Source organism: Mesoplodon bidens, assembly GCF_964165515.1.
Source record: "Mesoplodon bidens genome assembly, chromosome: 3".
Classification (NCBI taxonomy): domain Eukaryota; kingdom Metazoa; phylum Chordata; class Mammalia; order Artiodactyla; family Ziphiidae; genus Mesoplodon; species Mesoplodon bidens.
Genome location: NC_138178.1, coordinates 31754850 through 31779223, shown reverse-complemented (window position 1 = coordinate 31779223; position 24374 = coordinate 31754850). Strand labels below are relative to the sequence as shown.

The 24374-nt window shown below is 42.2% G+C and overlaps 2 protein-coding genes across 2 annotated transcripts in view; both read left to right on the top strand.

Moving 5' to 3' along the window:
* The window catches only part of TRPM1 (transient receptor potential cation channel subfamily M member 1), a gene marked incomplete at its 3' end in the record, with an annotated part of 136051 nt that overhangs the window by 93097 nt on the left and 18580 nt on the right, over positions 1-24374 (top strand). The window contains exons 14-20 of the mRNA XM_081227301.1: positions 992-1132; positions 2016-2045; positions 8136-8428; positions 11113-11341; positions 20653-20775; positions 21321-21452; positions 23498-23626. Coding sequence (XP_081083427.1) covers positions 992-1132; positions 2016-2045; positions 8136-8428; positions 11113-11341; positions 20653-20775; positions 21321-21452; positions 23498-23626 — 1077 coding nt within the window. The remainder of the gene's footprint in view (positions 1-991; positions 1133-2015; positions 2046-8135; positions 8429-11112; positions 11342-20652; positions 20776-21320; positions 21453-23497; positions 23627-24374) is intronic.
* On the top strand, positions 5892-6932 carry LOC308613603 (palmitoyl-protein thioesterase ABHD10, mitochondrial-like; the record flags this gene model as incomplete). Its single annotated transcript, XM_081227320.1, has 1 exon — positions 5892-6932. One exon carries the CDS (start codon positions 5892-5894, stop codon positions 6855-6857), a length of 966 nt encoding a protein of 321 aa, XP_081083446.1. The 3' UTR covers positions 6858-6932.

Genomic DNA, 24374 nt, shown 5'->3' with positions numbered 1-24374 from the left:
ATGGACCGGTCAGCTCTGCCTCCTGGATAAGCCAACTGCCCTCTGGCGTGAATGACCGACTTACAGAGGCACGGATGCCCCTCGGCCCTCCTCCCCTCCGCCCACACGCGACCTTTATCTCAACGCAGCCTCTTCCGTTCCGCTGCAGTACTCGGCCCCTTCACCGACTCCTGGGCTCATCAGATAGTTGGCAGTGTTCTTACTGACATCTGAGGGCTCCCCCAGAAAGTCACAGGGCACCATGTGGAGCTTTTCCTAGAAAGTTCCCGGCCCCCCAGGGGTATTCTGTCCGCCCACTGTCTTCCACAGAGTCCTCCTGCCTGCCATGCTGCTCATTCCCTCCTTCTGCAGAAAATCTGGACGCCAGCCCCCCGAAGCTGGCTTCTCCCCTGCAAGCAGCTGTCAAAGCACCTTCTCAACAAAATGAATCTGCTCTTTGCACAAGCTACACCATCTTTCCTTTATGTATTTTTTCCTTAATCAATATTTTTATTGAAGCATAGTTGAGTTACTATGTTGTGTTAATTTCTGCTATACAGAAAAGTGATTCAGTTATACATTTATATACATTTTTAATATTCTTTTTTATGGAAGCGTAGTTTATAATGTTGGGTTAATTCCTGCTGTACAGCAAAGTGATTCAATTTTACATATATACATTCTTTATATATATATTCTTTTCTTTCCCTTATGTTTAAATGCACATTACAAGCCATTCTGTCCGAGCTCACGGACAAGCCCAGACCTCTCCCCTCCAGCCTCATGGGCTTCTAATTCTTCTCATTGGGGAGTCTAACCCATTTTCTGGAACATGGTTTACTCCCTTATCTCCCGCAATCCTATAGAAACAGACTGAAGATTGTTTAATGCCCCGTTGGTACCACTAACTCTCACTTCGTAGGCAGGAATGACCATGATGCCGAGGTGTTGCCGAAGTCCATGCTGCAGGTGCCTTCTCGCAGGGCCTGAGACACAGCTTCTTTTCTTACAGGGCAACCTTCCACCCGATTACCACATCAGCCTCATAGACATTGGGCTCGTGCTGGAGTACCTCATGGGGGGCGCCTACCGCTGCAACTACACAAGGAAGGGCTTCCGGACCCTTTACAACAACCTGTTTGGACCCAAGAGGGTAGAACTCAGTGAACACGTGGTGTTCTGTGGTTCCCAGAATCACATGTGGTTCCTTGCTAGCCTTTCCAATAACTCAGCCGCTTCAAAGCCGAGCTCATCACCCCATCCCCCAGCACACCTGCCTGTCCTCCCTCAGTGGCTCTCGGTGGGAGGTCTCAGCATGCCTCCAGATGCCCAGGCTTCACCAAGCACCTTCCTCCCTCAGCTCGTGGGGCCGCACAGCCCAGCACTTGCTCCTGCCTCATCCTTTGTTCGCAATAGCCTTCTTCCCAGGCTCCCTTGTCTCTGCCCTCTCCCATCCATCCTACTGCTGGACCCGCCCCAGTTCTCCAAAACGAGGGACCCAACAGTGCACTCCCGGCTCAAAAATTCCCGAGGATCCCCAGCGCCTGACGAATCACTGTCAAGCTCATGATCACAGCGTCTAAGACTCTCCCCAGCCGTCCCCACCCTGTTGTGGGCGACCATGTACCACTGCCAGAATCAAACTCTACTACTGTGTCTGCGGCATCTTCCCCCATCAAAACCCCACGTGTGCCGCAAGCCCAATTCATGTGTGAGATCTTCCATGAAGCCCTCGCCTCGCCCGCACTCAGAGCCCCGTAGCTCTGTGTCTGCTCTGTGGGTGAACTTCTCTGGTTCTACCTGGGATGCGGGTCCCATGTCTGCACATCTCTCTCCTCACCTGACCTGGGCTGACAGAAGCAGAGGTTCCATATTAAAGCATTTCCTTTCCTTGGGTTTGTCCTTAATTGTTAACGATACCAAGTACTTTTTAATCTATTATTATTGCACTAAAGATATTACTAATGTACAACCCCCAGTATCATAACATCAGTTATCTGATTCCATTCATTTTTTTCTCCCCTTTCATTATGCAGCCTAAAGCTCTCAAACTTCTGGGAATGGAAGTAAGTAGGACTTGTTTGCAATGGCTTTATGATATTGTGGTCAAGTATATGGAGCCCTCTTCATTTTGTATTTAACATAAAATTGCACAAGTTTGTTTTCCGTGAATAAATCCACTACACCACACACCAAAATTTAGTTGGATAATTTAGTCAAATTGTATAAAAAAAGATCACAGACATGTTTTAAAAGGTAAAAGCCACCCAATTCATTTTTATCAAAATCAAGAACAAGTCAAGCACATCCATTATTGTTGGCATCATTAACCCCACTGGTTTTTAAAAGTGTTCTGGGGCTTCCCTGGTGGTGCAGTGGTTGAGAGTCTGCCTGCCAATGCAAGGGACACGGGTTCGTGCCCCGGTCCAGGAAGATCCCACATACTGCTGAGCGGCTGGGCCCGTGAGCCGTGGCCGCTGAGCCTGTGCGTCCGGAGCCTGTGCTCTGCAACGGGAGAGGCCACAACAGTGAGAGGCCCACACACCGAAAAAAAAAAAGTGTTCTGGAAATTTTACCACGTGAAAAAATAAATAAAGGAAGGATTCTTTAAAAAGGGGGGAAATTATTATCGGCAAAAAAAATTTGGCTTCTAGAAAACCCAGAAACATTGACAAAGTTTCCTCACATTGGACAAAAGTATCCAGAAATAACCTTAATAAGGAAACTTAAGAACAAAGCACTAGGACTTTGCTGGTGGTGCAGTGGTTAAGAATCCTCCTACCAATGCAGGGGACATGGGTTTGAGCCCTGGTCCAGGAAGATCCCACATGCTGTGGAGCAACTAAGCCACAACTACTGAGCCTGTGCTCTAGAGCCCACAAGCCACAAATACTGAAGCCCGTGCACCTAGAGCCCGTGCTTTGCAACAAGAGAAGCCACCGCAATGAGAAGCCCGTGCACCTCAATGAAGACCCAATGCAGCCAAAAAATTAATTAATTAATTTTTTAAAAAGCACTAGACATGAAAATATATAAATGAGTGAAAGAAATATCATAACACAGAATATTAAGACTGTCTATTGTAAAGACTCTTCTCAAATTCATGAGTCAAATAGCATCCCAATTTCTGTATGGATACAGGGTAGGTTTTGACTCTGTGTTCACAGTTGACAGCAACCTTCAGCATAGCTAGAAGGGTTATGATAGGCAGCTTTCCATAAGTCCATGCTCTCTTAGGTTGGTTGCATCATGTTGGCTTTATCTGTTGGGTGAAGGTTTGGTGGAACTCTCCTGTAAAATAGCCTGGTCCCAGTCCTGTGTTTTAGGGGCATATTTTTCACTGCCTTTATAATAATTTTCATAACATGAGTTCATTGAGCTTTTCTATTTTCTAGAGTCAGCTTTGGTCAATTATATTTTCCTAGCAAACAATTTAGTTCTAGACTTTCAAGTACTTTGGTATAAACCTTTACATAGTATTCTAATTTTTTCAATATCTTTAGTTGTGTGCCATTTCTTGTTCCAATTTTTTTATATTTATATCTTCTCCCTTTTTTTCTTAACCACACTTGCCTTCAGATTTGATTGGTATTTTTGCTTTATTAAGCAACTTTCTTTTTTCTGTTTTCTATTTTATTAATATCTTTTATTTGTATTCATTCCTTCCATATACTTTATATGGAGTTACTGTATTTTTTTTATTGACTCAATTTGAAAGTGAAGTTTGCCCATTTCGCAGGCTCAGCGGCCATGGCTCATGGGCCCAACCGCTCCGCGGCATGCAGGATCCTCCCGGACTGGGGCACGAATCCGCGTCCCCTGCATCGGCAGGCAGACTCTCAACCACTGCGCCACCAGGGAAGCCCCCCATTTTCTTTAAAAAAAATTTTTTTATTTTAATTAATTGGTTTAAAGGAATCGATCTATACTGACAGATTGTCAAGGCACTGGGATAGATGGGGGAAGATTATTTGGGAGTGTATGAGAAAGAGGCCCTTCCCAAGGGACTCCAAATTACACCATATTTATAGTGTTCATGTCACTTTTTTTTTTTGGCCATGCCATGCAGAATGTGGGATCTTAGGGATGGAACCTGTGCCCCCTGAAGTGGGAGCGTGGCATCTTAACCACTGGACTGCCAGAGAAGTCCCTGACTATTTTCAGTCTTTCCTGTATGCCAATAAATGCATAAAGAGTATAAATTTTTTCTCTGAGCATTGTTTTCATGGTATCCCACAGGTTTGGGTAAGTAGAACTTTCATTGCAATTCATTTCTAAACAGTTTATACATTCCTCATTAATCCACAAGTTATTTATAAGTGTATTTTAAATTTTCCAGATACAGAATTTTGTTATTGTTGCTATCCTACTCTTGTTGATTTTTTATTTTATTCTTTGAGTGTATACTACATGATTTCTGATATCTGGAATTTGTTGATATAGAAAATCTCAAAAGAATTAAGGAATAATGCCAGGTGGAATTTTGTTAATGATTCATGTGTGTTAGAAACAAATGTGTACTCCCGGTTTGTTAGATACAATACATATATGTCTTTGTCAGATCAAATTTGGTAATGTTATTATTCAATTTGCTCCTATCTGTACTAATTTTTTCAAGTTGATTTCTAAGTGAGGGGTGTTTAGAGGCTCTTACTGTGATTGTGGATGGGTCGATTTCTTTTTAACTTCCAGTTCATATCTTTTGTTATTTTACTGTGTTGTTTCTTTTTCTTGTTGCTTTGTGGCAGTTCTTGCATTTTAGGGAAATTAATCCCTTGTTGGTTATATTCTTTCTCTAGCAATCTTAAAATTATTTTAACAGAATTTGCATGCAACTAGTATTTTAATAATACAATGTATTATTGAAAGATAGGCTTAAAAGGGTTTCTGTTTTATAGCATTTCATTAGTCCTTAGTGGATTTTTATTTGACTGGATATATTCTTGAAAATAAAGCTATGTTTATTTTTTAATTTCCATAATGTCAATTTTTAACCTATGTAGACCAACCTTCCTAAATGACCGAAACTGTAGTTTTACTGGGACAAATCAGAAAATTTGAACAAAAACACTTTTTAAATTTATTTATTTATTTATTTATTTTGGCTGTGTTGGGTGTTTGTTGTTGGGCACGGGCTTTCTCTAGTTGAGGTGAGCGGGGCCTACTCTTCGTTGCGGTGTGCGGGCTTCTCATTGCGGTGGCTTCTCTTGTTGTGGAGCATGGGCTCTAGGTGCATGGGCTTCAGTAGTTGTGGCACACGGGCTTAGTTGCTCCACAGCATGTGGGATCTTCCCAGCCCAGGGATCGAACCCATGTCCCCTGCATCGGCAGGCAGATTCTTAACCACTGTGCCACCAGGGAAGTCCCTGAACAAAAACATTTAAATCCAAGGCAAGATACAATAGTTTCAATTAAAATGTCGGACAACTCATTATAAGGTTATAAAACTTGGGTTAGTCATGAACAACATGTGATAGGAATTGGAGAGCCAGTCTCCCCCCTCCCCCCCACCCTACCCAGCCACTCCAGCTGTGTGTATGTGGGCAAATTATTCAGACTTTGGGTCACAACTTCCTCATCTGATGGAATGGAAGACATTCACAACCTCTCAGAGTTGGTATAAGAATAAAAGTGGGTCATTGACGAGAAAGCTGTTTGCAAAAGAGCAAATGCCCATTTCTGTTATTCTACTGGGTACTGAAGCCCTAGCCTGGAATAATTTGAGCCCCATATATTTCCATGACACTCCCGTGTTTCAACCCCAATTCTCCCAGTCATGACAGACATTCCTTTAGGGTCCTTCTCCGTTTTCAGAATCATCCCTCATAATCCCTTTAGGAAATGGGAAATGTTGACCGTGTTTCAACCCCAATTCTCCCAGTCATGGGAGACCCTCCATTTATAGCATATCCATGAAAAGACAAAGCTCATTCAAAATGGAGCACTTGTGGGACCTCCCTGGTGGCGCAGTGGTTAAGAATCCGCCTGCCGGGGTACCTTGTCGCAGGTGGGGCTGGATGGCCGTCTCCTTCGGCTTCCACGGTGGGCTCAGCACGTTACTTGCACCGAAGGCCAAGCAGGTGCCACGGTGGCTCCCAGCGTGCAGACAAAAGACATCAGTCTCTTTCCTTAGTCGACCAGACCTTCCAAAGCTGGCTTATAAGAGGCTAAAAGGCAAAAGTCCAGGAATTATCTTCATCCCTGGCTATATTTCTAGTATGAATGGTACAAAAGCATTGGCGATTGAGGAGTTTTGCAAATCTCTAGGTCATGCCTATACAAGGCTTGATTACTCAGGAGTTGGAAATTCAGATGGTAACTTAGAAGAATGCACAGTGGGAAAATGGAGCAAAGATGTTCTTTCTATAATTGATGACTTAGCTGAAGGACCACAGATACTAGTTGGATCTAGCCTCGGTGGATGGCTTATGCTTCATGCTGCAATCGCACGGCCACAAAAGGTTGCTGCTCTTATTGGCATAACGACAGCTGCGGATGGCCTAGTGACACAATTTAATCAGCTTCCTGTTGAGGCAAAAAAGGAAATAGAGATGAAAGGTGTGTGGTCCATGCCATCAAAATACAGTGAAGAAGGAGTTTATCGCATTCAGTACTGTGTCATTAAAGAAGCAGAGCGCCACTGCTTGTTACATGGTCCTATTCCTGTGAGCTGCCCTATAAGATTGCTCCACGGCAGGAAGGATGACATTGTACCGTGGCATACGTCCATGCAGGTTGCTGACCAAGCAGTCAGCACAGGTGTAGATGTCATCCTCCGAAAGAATAGTGATCACCGAGTGAAGGAAAAAGCGGACATTCAACTTCTGGTTTACACTATTGATGACTTAATTGATAAGCTTTCAACTGTAGTTAACTAGAATCACAGTTTTAGTTGGAATGTAAAGTAATGGATCCAGAAGATGGAAGAGGGATAACAGATGAAGGACCCTGATACTTAGAAGGTTTTTTTCTCTTATCTCTACCTTGTAAATATCATGTGAGTATTTAATGATGTATTTGCACAAGTGATTCAGATTGTGAAGAAAGTGCCAGCTGCTGTTTGAAAAATTTTCTCCTTCCTTCCATCCTTGATTTTTTTCATTAAAATATTTCCTATTGTTTTATTCAAGAGATGTTTACCTTCTAATGCTTGTGTTAACTGTGCCAGCTCTTACTTAGAATTGCTAATAAAACTTGATTTTTTTGTTTTTTGTTTGGTATCATTGTATATGGAGATTTGCAAAATTATTTCTGATTTTAAAATGCGGTTTACAAGATATAGGAAAATGTTTATTGAAATAAATCTAAAATGACTAGAGAAATGTCTGAAACATGATAAAGTTCAAAATAAAGCTATTACTTTATATATTAAAAAAAAAAAAGAATCTGCCTGCCAATGCAGGGGACACAGGTTCGAGCCCTGGGCCAGGAAGATCCCACATGCCGTGGAACAGCTAAGCCTGGGTACCACAACCATTGAAGCCTGCGGGCCTAGAGCCCCTGCTCCGCAGCAAGAGAAGCCACTGCAATGAAAAGCCTGCTCACCGCAACAAAGAGTAGCCCCCGCTCACCGCAACTAGAGAAAGCCCGCGTGCAGCAACAAAGACCCAACACAGCCAAAAATAAATAAATTAATTAATAATAATTTTTAAAAATGGAACGCTTGCTTCCTTAAACCATTAGTAGGGAAACAAGACATTTTTCTCCATCCCCTTTTACATTTTTCCTATTAATCTCCGGTTCAGCGGTATCTGGCAAACGAGTGTTGGTACTTGAAGACTCCCCTGAGGAAATAAGCTACAGGCTTTATCTCTCCCATGGGGTGATTTGGATTGAAGTGTTTTCTTTGTTTTAGTTTTGCAGCATCTCTTCAATTTTTAGAGGCTTCTGGGGGAAAAAAAACCTGCCAACCCAGGGGTATAAACTCTTCAAACAGTAGTATGCCTTTTCAGTTCATTTGGTTTTCGATGGTTTACTTCTCATAATAAACATGTGCATCTTTTCAAAAGAATTAGTACACTGGTTGGAAACCGCAGATGTACTTAGAATTCTCTTTATTCCCTTGGAGGGAGAGGTTGCCCTTTTTCCAGTTGTCCTGAAACCCTTTGTTGCACGTTTATGGCAGAACCATGGCAAAGGTGCTTCTCTCCCCTCAGGATGATGAGCCTCCAGCCAAAGGGAAGAAAAAGAAGAAGAAGAAAAAGGAGGAGGAGTTGGACATCGATGTGGACGACCCCGCCGTGAGTCGATTCCAGTACCCCTTCCACGAGCTGATGGTGTGGGCCGTGCTGATGAAGCGCCAAAAAATGGCAGTCTTCCTCTGGCAGCGGGGGGAGGAGAGCATGGCGAAGGCCCTGGTGGCCTGCAAGCTCTACAAGTCGATGGCCCACGAGTCCTCTGAGAGCGAGCTGGTGGACGACATCTCCCAGGACCTGGACAACAACTCAAAGTGAGTGTCCAGAGGGAATTTAAGGACCAGGAGACACTTGTCCTGAGCACTGTGCCTTTGCTGGGAAGGGTGGCAAATGTATCTCTCACTTAAGTACAATTACCTTTAAAGCTTGTTCATCAAGTGCTTTGTCCATTGTGTCAGTATTTTTCCTTCTGTCTCTCTGAGGCATTCTGGACTCTCATTGTTTTTGTTGACTGCCTTCTGGTGGAAACTATGGAAACCCAATTTTAATCAATATATGTTTTTTGTTGAAATATAGTTGATTTACAATGTTGTGGTAATGTCTGCTGTACAGCAAAGTGACTCAGTTATACATATACATACATATACATATACATATATATATACATACATATATATATATATACACACATTCTTTTTTGTTTGTTTGTTTGTTTTGGGGGGTTTTTTGTGGGGTTTTTTTTGCAGTACGCAGGCCTCTCATGTTGTAGCCTCTCCCGTTGCGGAGCACAGGCTCTGGACGCGCAGGCTCAGTGGCCATGGCTCATGGGCCCAGCCACTCCGCGGCATGTGGGATCTTCCTGGACTGGGGCACGAACCCGTGTCCCCTGCATCGGCAGGCGGACTATCAACCACTGCACCACCAGGGAAGCCCCACATTCTTTTTTTTTAATATTTGTTTCCATTATGGTTTATCACAGGATATTGAATACAGTTCCCTGTGCTATGCAGTAGGACCTTGTTTATCCATTCTATATATGAAAGCTTACCCCAACCTCCCTCCCCCTTAGCAACCACCGGTCTGTTCTCTATGTCCATGATTCTGTTTCTGGGAAACACAATTTTAGTGCAAAGACAATGAGACCAGTTTTCATAAGGAAACAACCTTAGTGAACCTGTGCCCTTGGACTTGACCTTCACAAGTACCTCTGGATTTCCCCCCCTTAGGACGGCTACAGGGGGCTGGAGTTGGGTATTTCCCTCCCTCTAGTTCAGTTAGGCTCTGATAAAACACCAATAGGTTAAGCTCTGGTTAGCCAGTTTCCCCCGAGGGCTGGCCTTGTTATGAAGAACAGAGTGCTCTGGGCATAGTTCAGAATGGACCCTTTCCCCTCTCCCAGATGGCAGCATGAGAGGATTCTTTCCCCATCTTCTCTGTGAGAACTTGGTGGGGCTCCTGGAGGTAAAACTCACAAAAATGTGGACACTTCTCTAAGCCTGGGCCACCCGGAGCTATTAACTTGCAGACTTGTCCTCACGGGGCCTCCAGAAATTTGTCAATTACAGTTCAGGTTTTCCAACCCGGTGCTGGTTCCCCGGGTTTGTGCTCCATTAAGTTGTGATTCTCAGTATCTGCTTTCTGTCTTTCCAGTTTGGTGGACAGCAATTTGCCCTGTGACCTCAATTCTCTGATGAATCTAGAAAAGTTGTGGATTTTGAGTTTGTTGAGCTTTTTTACTTCTTATTAGGATAGAGTGGCAACTTCCAAGTTCCTTACGTGTGGAATCAGAAACCAAAGTCCCGTGCAACTTTACAGACATGTGAACTTGAATTGTACACAGGTCCCTCTGCCAACATGTAATATCTTTGTTTTGTGAAGCACCCTGCTTATCTTTCGGACTGGATTTCTAAAATCACTAGCTGACTTCTAAACATCAGGCGTTCAAGACTCGTACAAATAGGGAGGCGTTCCCCTGCCTCCATCTGTTGGCAAGCCCTGTCCCTCTGCTTCCTAGAGGACCCTCGTGGTGACCCCCTGCAGCCTGTGGGGCCTGAGGCCAGAAGATACTGCAGAGTCTGCATCTCCATCCCCTGCAAGTAATGCCTCCCTTTTTCATCCTCCCACTCAGAACTGGCATCAAATCTTCTATAAAATGGAGAAAGAAAAGCAAAGAAAGGTGATCCCTATAGGACTGTACCTTAATCACATCGATGCCACACAAAAAGTTGAAGGAACAAGAAATGTTCATGACTATCATTAAATCCTCGCATCAGGGTCATGTGGAAAGGGAATACATCTTATGTTCACAAATCACCTGTGTCCCCTTCTCCATCTGCCACTTGGTTCCCATCACTCCCCCTCCCCCACCTCCAGCAATTGGTCCTCCCTGCTCTGGGTCCCCATGGCAACTAGACCTTGTCTCCTTCACAGCACTGAGAGCGCTCTTGTAACCCATGTGTCACTGAAGTATTACACTCATACGGGAGAAGGCACATGTGCAAAACATGCAACTTGATGACTATTCATAAACACAACACACAACTTTGACCAGCACCCTCAAGAAACAGGACCCTACCTGTGCCACCAGCCCTCCTGGAGGCCTTTTCAATGTCCACCTCTCCCCTGCACCAAGGATGGCCACTGTTCTGACTTCCAGTCCCACAGGCGCTGTTTTCAAACTCTCATTTGCCATCTTTTCCATCTGCATCCCTGTTCCGTGAATGCCTGAGGGAAGGGACTTGGTCTTTGCTCTGTCCCTGGGGCCTGAGGGGCAGACTTGGGATCCACCTAAAGCTCCATCTACAGCAAGAGCAGTCAGCCCCTGACATGGCTAAGCAAGGACCCTGGCCCCTGGCTGTCCCTTCTGGGGACATCCCCTGGAGCTCCCAGAGGACAGGGAGTCAAAGACTCTGTGTCCTTTGGCTCCCTGACATCCCCGTGGACACAGCTCTCTAATGAAGAGCATGTGACCACCCTGCTCCCATTTCTGTCTCTACAGAGACTTTGGCCAGCTTGCTGTGGAGCTCTTGGACCAGTCCTACAAGCATGACGAGCAGATCGCCATGAAACTGCTGACCTACGAGCTGAAAAACTGGAGCAACTCAACCTGCCTCAAACTGGCTGTCGCAGCCAAACATCGGGACTTCATTGCCCACACCTGCAGCCAGATGCTGCTGACTGACATGTGGATGGGTAGGCTGCGGATGAGGAAAAACCCTGGCCTGAAGGTATGTGTGACGTGGTTGGTAAGCACGGTATAGTGACAAGTGACACCCGTGAGCTCTGACTCCCTGCCTGGCTGAGCTAAGCACTTGCTGTGGTTTATTTCATCCATGACTCTGAACGACCCCAGGAAGTAGACGCCATGGCAATCCTTGTCTTACAGGAGAACCTGAAGCTTCAAGATTGAGGGATAGGATCTGAGCTGCAAGGCATGGGTCTGGCTCCTGAATCCAGGTGGTCTATCGCCAGAGCTTGACCTGCAGCATGACTGGCTTACAGACTTGGAGTCCACCTTAACTAGCCATGCATCCCTGGACCAGCCACCTGCCACTAAAGCAGACACCTGAGCTCTATTTCTATAGATGCCCTTATAACTCTGAAATTGTCTGATATCGTTTTGTTTTACTTTTTAAAAAAATTTACTGAAATATAATTGATTTGCAAGGTTGTGTTAGTTTCAGGTGTACAGCAAAGTGATTCAGTTATACATATATATATATATATATATATATATATATATATATATTCTTTTTTTACATTCTCTTCCATTATAGGTTATCACAAGATATTGAGTAGAGTTCCCTGTGCTATACAGGAGGTCCTTGTTGGTTATCTATTTTATATATAGTAGTTTGTGCCTGTTAATCCCAAATTCTTAATTTATCCCTCCCCCTCTTCCCCTTTGGTGGCCACAAGTTTGTTTTCTATGTCTGTGAGTCTATTTCTGTTTTATAAATAAGTTCATTTGTATCCTTTCTTTAGATTCCACATATAAGCAATATCATATGATATTTGTCTCTCTCTGTCTGACTTACTTCACTTAGTATGATAATCTCTAGGTCCATCCATGTTGCTGTAAATGGCATTATTTCATCCTTTTTTATGGCTGAATAATATTCCACTGTGTATATACACCACATCTTCTTTATCCATTCATCTGTCAATGGACACTTAGGTGGCTGTCTGATATCATTTTAATTGGCAATGTTTTCATTCTATAGGGTTTATGAGAGAATATGAAGCTATGAAAGTGTTTGAAAAGGATTTAGGGGATAGAAAATTGTACTGAGACCAAATCCCAGCTCTGCTGTTTACTACTGTTAATGACTAGGTTATCTTAAGGAGAGATTCTAATTTTCAGATAACCTACTCTGTGATGGCAATATTATACTGAGCTCATGGGATTGCTATGAAGATAAAGAAAAGACCATATATGTTATCCTGGGTATCAGGGTTCGGACATACAGAAGGCAGAGGGGGAAGGAGATAAATTAAGATAAAGTCTCATCTAAAACAATAGGATGTCAATAGATATTTAGATGACTAAGATAGATAGTACTTAAATTAACAAAAAAATAGCAACATAAGATATTGCCTATGTTGCTAAAAATATGAAAGTATCCATAACAGCTAAAACCAGAAATAGAAGCAAGTGTCTCAAACTAGAATTCAAAAATTTCTCTTGAAGACAAATGATATGAAAATATATATTTAAAAAAACACACTGGGAACATGAGGACATCAATCCAGAATAACCAACATCAAGACACACTTTAATAAAGTTATTGGATTTTAATGAAAAAAAATTCTTTGAGTTTCTAGGCAAAAAAAAAAAAATCAAGTGACTTCTAAGGGAAAAAAATTCAATTATCATCAGACTTTCAATAGCAACCATTTATGTCAGAAAAAAAATGGTGTGTATCATATAAAAATACTCCCAGAGGGCTTCCCTGGTGGCGCAGTGGTTGAGAGTCCGCCTGCCGATGCAGGGGACAAGGGTTCGTGCCCCGGTCCAGGAGGATCCCACATGCCGCGGAGCAGCTGGGCCCGTGAGCCATGGCCGCTGAGCCTGCGCGTCCGGAGCCTGTACTCCGCAACGGGAGAGCCCACAACAGTGAGAGGCCCGCGTACAACAACATCAACAACAACAGCAACAACAAAATACTCCCAGAAAGAAAACTGAGGCAAAGATTTTATATCTAGCAAAAGTGATGGTCAAATATAAAGGGTACACATGACATGTTGCCAACAGGCAAGAACTCAGGGAAATATTGTTCCTATGAGCACTTTCTGAAGAATCTGTTAGAGAAAGAATCTCCAACAACCAAAATAACCAGAGAGGCATCAGCAACAGGGCTGATAGCATCAGATACATATTTACTTGTAGTGTTAAAACTAAGTGACAGTTAAGTGGGAGAGAAAATAGTATATAACAGCTATATGTTCTGATAATATAGATATAATAGAACCATTTAAAAATGAGAGGAGGGACTTCCCTGGTGGCGCAGTGGTTAAGAATCCACCTGCCAATGCAGCGGACATGGGTTCGATCTCTGGTCTTGGAAGATCCCACATGCCATGGAGCAGCTAAGCCCGTGTGCCACAACTACTGAACCTGCGCTCTAGAGCCCGTGAGCCACAACTACTGAGCCTGCACGCCTAGAGCCTGTGCTCTGCAACAAGATAAGCCACAGCAAGGAGAAGCCCACACATCTCAATGAAGAGCAGCCCCTGCTCGTTGCGACTAGAGAAAGCCCGTGCACAGCAGCGAAGACCCAACACAGCCAAAAATTAAAAAAAAATATATCTTTTTAAAAAAATAAAATCAAATAAGAAAATAAAAATGAGAGGAGAATGGGGAGCACCTGTGCAAAAAAAAAGTGTAACTTTTCAGTAATCATAATTGATAGTGGTAGTATTAACATCATTATTCTGAAACTGTTAAGTTAAAGCAACTGAGTAACAGTGAGATATTTTAATTCTGTCACCCCCCTCTGTCTGTGAGAACTAGGACTTGGTGTGGAAGAAAAGGAAACACAGATGGAATCTGGAAGAGGATAAGCAGAAAAGCCTATAGTACTTAATTGGAAGCATCAATATGAATTCATTCCAGCTCTGGCCAATGAAAAGCTTAGAAACAAAGACCTACCCAAAAGCATGAACATTCCTAGTGCCCAGAATGTGGCCTTGAAATATCATTTCCCATTCACTGAAGCCAGAACTTCTTGGAGAAATGGTTGATTCCAGGTCTGTAGCAGGATATGTACAAGATGAGCCCAGAATAGTTGACATACCAGATGTTAAAGAAGCTATCAAGGACCCCTAGGGTCAGATCAGGGGGACCCAGGAGCAAACATGAAGAGGCTTCCACTGGCCAAACGAACAGGACAGTTTGACTTTCAATACTATTACTAATAGCAATGAATAGCAAATATCTTTAAATCCATCAGTTCATAACAATATTTTTAAGTAAACATATACACTAATAAAGAACTATCAGGAAGAAAAATTAAGAAAACAGTCATCCCATATACAGTTGTATCAAAAAGAATAAAACACCTAGGAATAAATTTAACCAAGAAGGTGAAAACCTGTATATTGAAAACTATGAGATATTCATGAAAGTAATTGAAGAAGACACAAATAAATGGAAAGATATTCCATGCTCAAGGATTAGAAGAATTAATATTGTTAAAAAGTCCATGCTACCCAAAGCAATATACAGATTTAATGCAATCCCTATTAAAATTGCAATAGCATTTTTCACAGAAATAGAATAAGCAATCCTAAACTTTATGTGGATCCAAAAATATTCCCAATAGCCAAAGCAGTTTTGAGAAAGAAGAACAAAGCTGGAGGCTTCATGCTTCCTGATTTCAAACCTTATTACAAAGCTATTATAATTAAAACAATGGAAACAGGAACATAGATCAATGGAACAGAATAGAGAGCCCAGAAATAAACCCATGCATATATGGTCAATAAATTTATGACAAAGAAACCAAGAATATACAATAGGGAAAGGATAGTCTCTTCAATAAATCATGTTGGGAAAATTGGACAGCCACATGCAATGAATCTGAACCACTATTTTATACCATACCCCCAAATTAACCCAAAATGGATTAAAGACTTGAACATAAGACCTAAAACCATAAAACTCCTTGAAGAAAACATAAGCCCTTGACATGGTGATGATTTTTTTTAATCTGACACCAAAAGCAAAGGCAACAAAAGCAAAAATAAACAAGTGGGACTACATCAGACTAAAAAGCTTCTGTACAGCCAACAAAACCATCAACAAAGTGAAAGGCAACGTACTGAATGAGAGAAAATAGTTGCATTTGTATGTCTGATAAGGGGATAATATCCAAGATATATAAAGAACTCATACAATTTAAAAGCAAAAAAAAACAAACAAACAATCCAATTAAATAATGGGCAGAAGATCTGAATAGACGCTTTTCCAAAGACATACAGATGGCCAACAAGCACATGAAAATATACTCAACATCACAAATCACCAGGGAAATACAAATCAAAACCACAATGAGATATCACCTCATACCTTTCAGAATGGCCATCATCAAAAAGGCAAGAAAAAAGAAGTTTTGGCAAGGATGTGGAGAAAAGGAAACGCTGGTGCATTGTTGGTGGGAATGTTGGTGGGTGTTCAGCCACTATGGAAAACAGTATGAAGGTTCCTCAAAAAATTAAAAATAGAACTACCATATGACCCAACAATTCCACAACTGAGTATTTATCCAAAGAAAACAACACTAACTTGAAAAGATGTCTGCACCCTAGGTTCATTGCAGCATTATTTACAATGGCCAAGACATGGAAACAACTTAAGTGTGCATTGATGGATGAATGGATAAAGAATTGTGATATATATATACATATATATATGTGTGTGTGTGTGTGTGTACATATATATGTATGCAATGATATATATACACACAATGGAATATTATTATATATACACAATGTATATTTTATACTTTTATATATATATATACATATATAAAATGGAATATTATTCAGCGATAAAAAAGAATGAAATCTTGCCATTTGCGATGTGGATGGACCTCGAGGGCATTGTGCTAAGTGAAATAAGTCAGACAGAGAAAGACAAATACATTATGATCTCTATTACATGTGAAAACTAAAAAAACCAAAAAGCAAGTTCATAGACACAGAGAACAGACTGGTTGTTGACAGAAGCAGGGGTGAGGGTGGGGTGGGAGAAATGGGTGAACTGGTTTTTATTTTTTTAGTTTAACTAAATTGAATACTTTATAATAAAAAAAACCCCGCAATGAGATAGCGCTACACACCCACTAGAAAAGCTAAAATTAAAAGACTGACCATACCAAGTGTTGGCAAGCATGTGGAACAACTATAACTCTTCTACACTGCTGGTGGGAATACAAAATAGTTAAAAAAAGAAAAATTAGTTACCTTCAGTAGCTGATAGGAAATCAATTCATTATCTTGAAAACAGGTACATAAAGGGGAAAGAATCAAGCATTTATCCTGCATTTTCTATATGAACTGAACCACTGGGTAACCACTGAGTAGATGAGGGAAACATCTCTTTGTAAAATTATTCCAGCCAAGAAATGGAAACCAAATGATAGCATTAGAACAGCACCAATTTTCAACCCCAGTGAGTTAATGAATTGACATCAACTGCTGCTAACATCACCAAAAGAGAAACGGTATACTTTTGTGTGTGTGTGTGTGGTATGCGGGCCTCTCACTGTTGTGGCTCTCCCGTTGTGGAGCACAGGCTCCGGACACGCAGGCTCAGTGGCCATGGCTCACAGGCCCAGCCACTCCGCGGCATGTGGGATCCTCCCGGACTGGGGCACGATCCTGTGTCCCCTACATTGGCAGGCAGACTCTCAACCACTGTGCCACCAGGGAAGCCCAAGAGAAATGGTATACTTTTTAATGAAAGAACATGCCATTTACAGTCTTGCCATAGGGCTCAAACTTCGGTCTGTTTTTGTTTCATAGATATGTTCATTTGTGTCGTATTTTAGATTCCACGTGTTAAGTGATATCATATTGTATTTGTCTTTCTCTGTCTGACTTACTTTGCTTAGTATGATAATCTCTAGGTCCATCCCGGTTGCTGCAAATGGCACTATTTCATTCTTTTTTATGGCTGAGTAGTAGTCCATTGTATATATATACCACATCTTCCTCATCTAGTCATCTGTCAATGGACATTTAGTTTGTTTTCATGTCTTGGCTATTGTAAATAGTGCTTCTATGAACATTGGGATGCATGCATCTTTTTGAATTATAGTTTTGTCTGGATATATGCCCAGGAGTGGGATTGCTACATCATGTGGCAACTCTATATTTAGTAACCTTCATACTGAACATATCTACAAAGCAGAAACAGACTCACAGACATAGAGAACAGACTTGTGGTTGCCAAGGGGGAGGAGGGGTGGGGGAGGGAAGGTTTGAGAGTTTAGGATTAGCAGATGCAAACTAGTATATATAGGATGGATAAACAACAAGGCCCTACTGTATAGCACAGGGAATTATATTCAATATCCTGTGATAAACCATAATGGAAAAGAATATGAAAAAGAATATATATAACTGAGTCACTTTGCTGTGCAGCAGACATTAAACACAACATTGTAAATCAACCCTACTTCAGTAAAATTTACAAAACAACCTGGGTCTGGTCCAGCCTCTGCATCCAGCTGCCAAGTGGCAGGAGAAAACAAGGGCAGAGGAACATCCCCAAATCCACTCCGTGTTGAAGTCTACAGGTCCAAATGTTCTAGCTCTTCAACCCATAAACAACCAGGAAACATATATTTTAAAAAGCAATTTTTAAACATGCCAGAATTTTAAAGAGCAAGGTTAAACTATAGAGTCTACGGCAGTGCTGTCCAACAGAAATAAAATGCAAGCCACATATGTCACTTTAAATTTTCTAGTTAAGAAAGTAAAAATTTTAATAGTTACAAAAAGTTTTTTAAGTACATTGTAAAAAGTAAAAAGGAAGCAGTTGAAATTAATTTTAATAATATATTTATTTAAACCAGTATATACAAAATATTATCATTTCAACATGCTTTTGAAAGGAAAAAAATCACTAGTGAGATAGTCTATATGCTTTTTTTTGTGCTAAGTCTTTGAAATCCAGTGGGTATTTTTCTATCATTTCCTTCTTTACCTAATGCTACTTTTAGATATAATGTCTACCCAAAGGTATAAATATTTGTAAGCATCAGATTTCCTTCCAAGCATTTTTAATTCACAACATAAATATATAATTACTTTAAAGCAGGGATGGTTTGTTCTTTTTTTAATTTAATTCTTTGAATAGGTCATAAGGACATGCACATATTAAAAAATTAAAACTATTTTAAAGTATAAGTGACAAGTCTCCTTCCCAACTCCTGTCCCCCATTTGGCTTGTTCTACCCGTTGGCAACCACTGATATTTGTTTCTTATGTATACTTCCATATATAAACTACTATGAATAAATATTCTTTTTTTCCTTTTTTTCATGATGAAGTAAATATTCTTTTTTTTTTTTCCTTTTCACTAGGGTTGGCATCGTTATTGTTTTGTACCTTCCTTTTTCACTTCCTCTGGGACACAGAATATTCCTTCTTTCTTACCCACTTCCCCAGTTCTCCTTCATGGTCAATGGCCACAGTTTATGGCCAGTCCCCAGTGAGGCCATGGAGGTCACTCCTGCCTGGGGGTGCTACACTCACTGCCACCATGAGTGCTCTTGGACACATACTGTATCTCACTTATCTGCCGTATAAATGTCCAGAAGGGGAATTGGTGGCCCCGTGGGGATATGCACTTGCAATCTTGATAGCTGTCCCTCTGTGGAGGTGTCCACCTATAGTGTAGGGAATGTCTTGTTTTCCCACAATTCCACCAATACAGTGTATGAGCAAACATTCCAATCTAATGGTAGAAAATGAGATCTCTGTGTAGTTTCTTTGAATGTCTCTTATTATGAGTGGGGACAAGCCCATTTTCCTCTCAGTACAAATGTCCCTAAGTTCACTGCCTTTGCCCATTTTTCTGCTGGGTTGTTAGAATTTTTCTTCTTGACTTCTAGAAGATCCTTTCTAATTAGAAAGATGAGCCCTTTGCCTGTCACATGAGCAGCAAACATGTTTTCCCAGAGTTATTTTTTACTTTGGTTAAGGCATGTTTTCATTGTGCAGAAGTTTGTGATTTTTTTTCAGTATCAGATATATTGATCTTTATTTTGATTCCTTCTTGATTTGGGAGCCTAATTAGAAAGGCTTTCTCCTACTCTCCATTTATGAAAGAATTTTCATGTGGTGATTGTTAGTTGTTTTATCTTCTCTCTGTGCCCCCTTCCTTTTTTTCTTTCACAAAATATTTGAGCTAGATGCAATTTATTCTGGTGCATGTGTGAGATATGGATCCAACCTAATTATTTTCTAGATGATCACCCAGTTTCTCAATACAGTTTATTAAATAGTCATCTTTACTCCTCCCATTGGAGGTGGTGTTTGTATCACAAATTAATTGCCTATGTGTAGTTGAATCTTTTTCTGGACCTGCTATTCTGCTCTATTGTTTGGTCTCTTTGTGCACCTGTACCACTTTGTTTTAATTATTGGTGCTTTATAATATAATTTTTAGTATATGGTAGAAATAACCCTTTTGTGTTACTCTTTTTTTTTAAGATTTTTTTTTTGATGTGGACCATTTTTAAAGTCTTTATTGAATTTGTTACAATATTGCTTCTCTTTTATGTTTTGGTTTTCTTGGCCACAAGGCATGTGGGATCTTAGCTCCCCAACCAGGGATCAAACCCACACCCCCTGCATTGGAAGGCGAAGTCTTAACCACTGGACCACCAGGGAAGTCCCACTTTTGTGTTATTCTTAGTAATGGATTGCTGAGGGGAAACTTTAAAAAATTAGCATTGAACATTGGGAACAGAGTTCAGTATTGGAGACACACTGTATGGCACTGACAAAAATGACAAGGGTTTCCATCTATCAGCTAGGCCATTCTTTTGCTGTCTAGGCTGAGCCCAAGTAAGTCCTATATTCATGAGTCACGTTTGTCTTCCAACTCTTGGTCCATATATTCACATTTACATCTAAGTTATTCCTATATAAAATATTTTTGGTCTACTTCACTAGAGGTATCATTTTATTTATTTATTTATTTTTACTTACTATATTTTACTTTAAATAATTGCCTGCTTTGAAACACTATGCAAGATCTTCACTTTTTAAGTCAGGATTCCACACAATACTCTTGCTGTTCATCTAGAAAAATTTGGTGGATGATCTTAAATTTCTCAGTGTCTGCAATTCTATCAATATACCAAACGGAATAAGCCACAGACCGTCAGAGCAGAGATAGACCTGTTCCAGGGCTGCTAGATTACTGAGTAATGAAGATCATAATTAAAAATTTTTTGCCTATACTGGGGAAATTTTCAAGAATTACCATAGCTTAAAAATCCACTTTTCTCATCATACCTAGGTTATCATGGGGATTCTTCTCCCTCCGACCATCTTGCTTTTGGAATTTCGCACCTGTGATGACTTTTCATATCAAACATCCAAGGAGAATGAAGACGGCAAAGAAAAAGAGGAGGAGAATATGGTCAGTGATACCCTTGATTCTAAAAGTATCCATCAACTCTCATTTTCAAAATAGTTGTGATTTCTCTTGACATGAATTTAGAAACTGCAAGAATTGGGGACATTTTTATAATCCTTGATTTTTTTTAACATCTTTATTGGAGTATAATTGCTTCACAATGGTGTGTTAGTTTCTGCTTTATAACAAAGCAAATCAGCTATACATATACATATGTTCCCATATCTCCTCCCTCTTGCGTGTCCCTCCCACCCTCCCTATCCCACCCCTGTAGGTGGTCACAAAACACGGAGCTGATCTCCCTGTGCTATGCAGCTGCTTCCCACTAGCCATCTATTTTACATTTGGTAGTGTATATATGTCCATGCCACTCTCTCACTTCGTCTCAGCTTACCCTTCCCCCTCTCCGTGTCCTCAAGTCCATTCTCTACGTCTGCGTCTTTTATAATCCTTGATTTTTGAGGCACCTGTCTGTTAAATATGGCGCTGGAGTCCAAGGCGTTTCCCATCTGGCAGCCTGCTTGCCACGTGCTCTGCTCTGTTTCCAGGATGCGAATGCAGACACTGGCTCGAGAAAGGGGGACGAGGAGAACGAACAAAAAAAGCAAAGAAGTGTTCCCATCGGGACCAAGATCTGTGAATTCTACAACGCTCCTATTGTCAAGTTCTGGTTTTACACAGTAAGTTCCCCGCCCTTAGCCTTCACCATTTAGCATGTTTTAGACATGTCAGAATCAAGAAAATTGTCAAGGGCTTAAAAAAAGTGTTTTTTTTTAAATCAATGGATTAAAATTAATTATGAAAACAGAAGTGGGACTAACTCAGAATCTTCAACTAAAATTGGATCTAGATAGATATCTTGTCATATATTTACACATAGGAATGTGGCCATCCTAGCCCCAAATACACCATTTCATAAAGCAAAATAGTCATATTCTATTTGCTCAAGATGAAGGATTTTTCAAATGTCTTTAGTTATACAAACTTAGGGAAGTAGAGTTTTATTCCAACAATGAACAAAGATTACTAGCATTTAGAGAGCAAGCTCACAGATGTCATTTTTCAGGAGACTAACGGGGTTACTCAAAGAGTAGGGTTGAACCCAGAGCATGAAGTCTTGGAATAGAGGAGCAAATCAAGGCATCTCCGCTCTCAAGTGCAGGCCACACTGACCTCGTGACCACACACTCTCCTCCAGCCCCATCAGTGGCCTCTGTCTGGACGGCTCCAGCAGAGCGGTGCACCCAGAACAAGAGTGGTCCAGCCTTATGCACGCGGATGGGCAGGAAAAGTGGGGCGAGGAGACTGGAGCAGCTTGGAAGGCTTTGGAGGAAACTGGCTCAGGTGCAGGCCGTCCCAGCAGGGGTGGCAGGCATGCTGTGCTTCCTGCAACCACTGCAGTCCGGGGGAGGGACAATACTCAGGAAGTCCCAAATGCCAAGCAGCAGCACACGTCTGGCACTGCAATCCCATTAGTTACTGGGCGCGAGCAGGTGATGGGAGGTGAGGGGCCATGTCCAAAGCCATGGACAGGGTGATGGATGAGGAGGGCAGAAGGCAGAGGCAGAGCTCTGGGGCGTGGCACCCAGCGGGCTGCATGGGGACCCAGGCCAACTATAGCCTGGACACCCAACCTTTTGGCAGCCACATCTGGCGATACCACCAAAGCCACAGCTGCCCACCTGATCTGGTCAGAACCAGCTGAGGACCAGGAAGATACCTGGCCTCCACAGATGCGTATGAAGGGGGGGGGGCAGGGGGCTGATGAGCCTTGGGCATCTCCCCAGGGCCTCTCCCCAGGGCCTCTAAATGCTGCCTCTGGATGGGGGGAGGGGGTCGCACATTTTATAGCTTGCCAGGGGTTCCCAGCGCAGCCCCACTTTGAGAACTCTTGCTCCAATCCTCCTGCAAAGACTAGATAGTGGATACATGGGATGCTACCTGTATCCTGGTAAAACTTAAACAATCAGGAGGGGGGCATCTTTAAAAAAAAAAAGGCTGCAAATCACAAATATAGTTGCTAGTATACACCCTCCCCCCACCTCCCCAAGACTTCAGAAGGGGCCTGTACCCGTGGTGCATACAGCTTCAGGGTGAATCAACCTCGGTCATCTTCAGACCACCTCCCTCCACCTCATAGCTCACTCCCATATCCCTCCCAAGTCTACATGCCACAAGGATAGGCACCCTGCTGTGGGCACAGCACATCACAGACATATCAGGGCTGACCGGAGGGGCCTCAAGACAGGTGGGTGTACCTGGGAAGACACCTCATTGTCAGCCTCCTCCCTTTGAACCTCCCACATCCATCAGCAGTGGAAAGGTTCAAGAAGGAAATTTGCAAGGCAAGGAAGAGTCAGTAACATTTTCCAATTCCCAGGAATGTAGAGGGCACACCAGTCAACTACTAAAAGTTTCCCGACTCATCATAATTTCGTGCAACTTTATAATTTCCCCTTGAGGCTGATAGTGGCAACAAATACATCTTCATTTAGAGAATGGACTGTCAGTGCCCATATTGCACTAAAGTACAAAATGCCTCCCTATCTGCCTCAAAGTCCTCTGCCTGCACCGGTGATGTGAGTGGAAGTTTTCCTCTAAAGGATTCAGTGCATCTGGAAATGAAAATTTGTTTTAGAAGATGTATCCACATGTAAATAGGGTTCCAAAGCTCTTTTCAGGCATGTGACCTCCCCAGACACTGCTCATGGTTTCTGCCTTTCAGATATCTTACCTGGGTTACCTACTGCTGTTCAACTACGTCATCCTGGTGCGGATGGAGCGCTGGCCCTGCCTCCAGGAGTGGATCGTCATCTCCTACATCGTGAGCCTGGCCCTGGAGAAAATTCGAGAGGTGATGCTCCAAAGGCCTGTCCCAGCCCCACCCACCACTGACTTCAATTCGGATGTATCTTCTTTAAAAAAAAAAAAAAATTTTTTTTTTTTTTTTTGGCCGTGGGGCGTGCAGGATCTTAGTTCCCCAACCAGGGATCGGACCCATGCCCCCTGCAGTGGAAGCACAGAGTCATAGCCACTGGACCGCCAGGGAAGTCCCCAGATGTAGCTCCTTATTTTAAAAACGTATCGTGCAAATCCCAAGTACCGTGGAACTTTTCTTTCGAGGTGTCACAATCCCAAGTTGATTCCATTCCCTTGCTTGAGATTTATACACCTCTGCTTCCAACTGAATTTGAACTTGGAAATCAAAACACAAGGCAGAATAGATGGTGTTTAGTAATAAAAATAAGTCTGAGTGCCTAGAAAAGCAGCATAAATGCTGCCAGGTACCTGAGATAAACCAATGACTCCAACTGGGTACAAATTTGGGCTCCGTTTTCTCGGAGCTGGAAGTAGAAAGGGAGATGTAGGAGATGACATTTCTCCTGTAACTCAGGACTTTGAAGCACACTGTCCTCCCTCCAACCCAGAAGGGGATTCTTGTGCAAGAGGTTTATTAAAGGAGAGCTCCCAGGAGAGCAGAGAGAGGCAACAGGGTGACCAGACCAGAGGAGGGGACGGGGCTGAGCAAGGTGTGGCTTCAGTGGAATCTGTCCCTGGCCTAATCCTGCAGGGACTCTGAGTGTATTTAATACTGCAGAGTC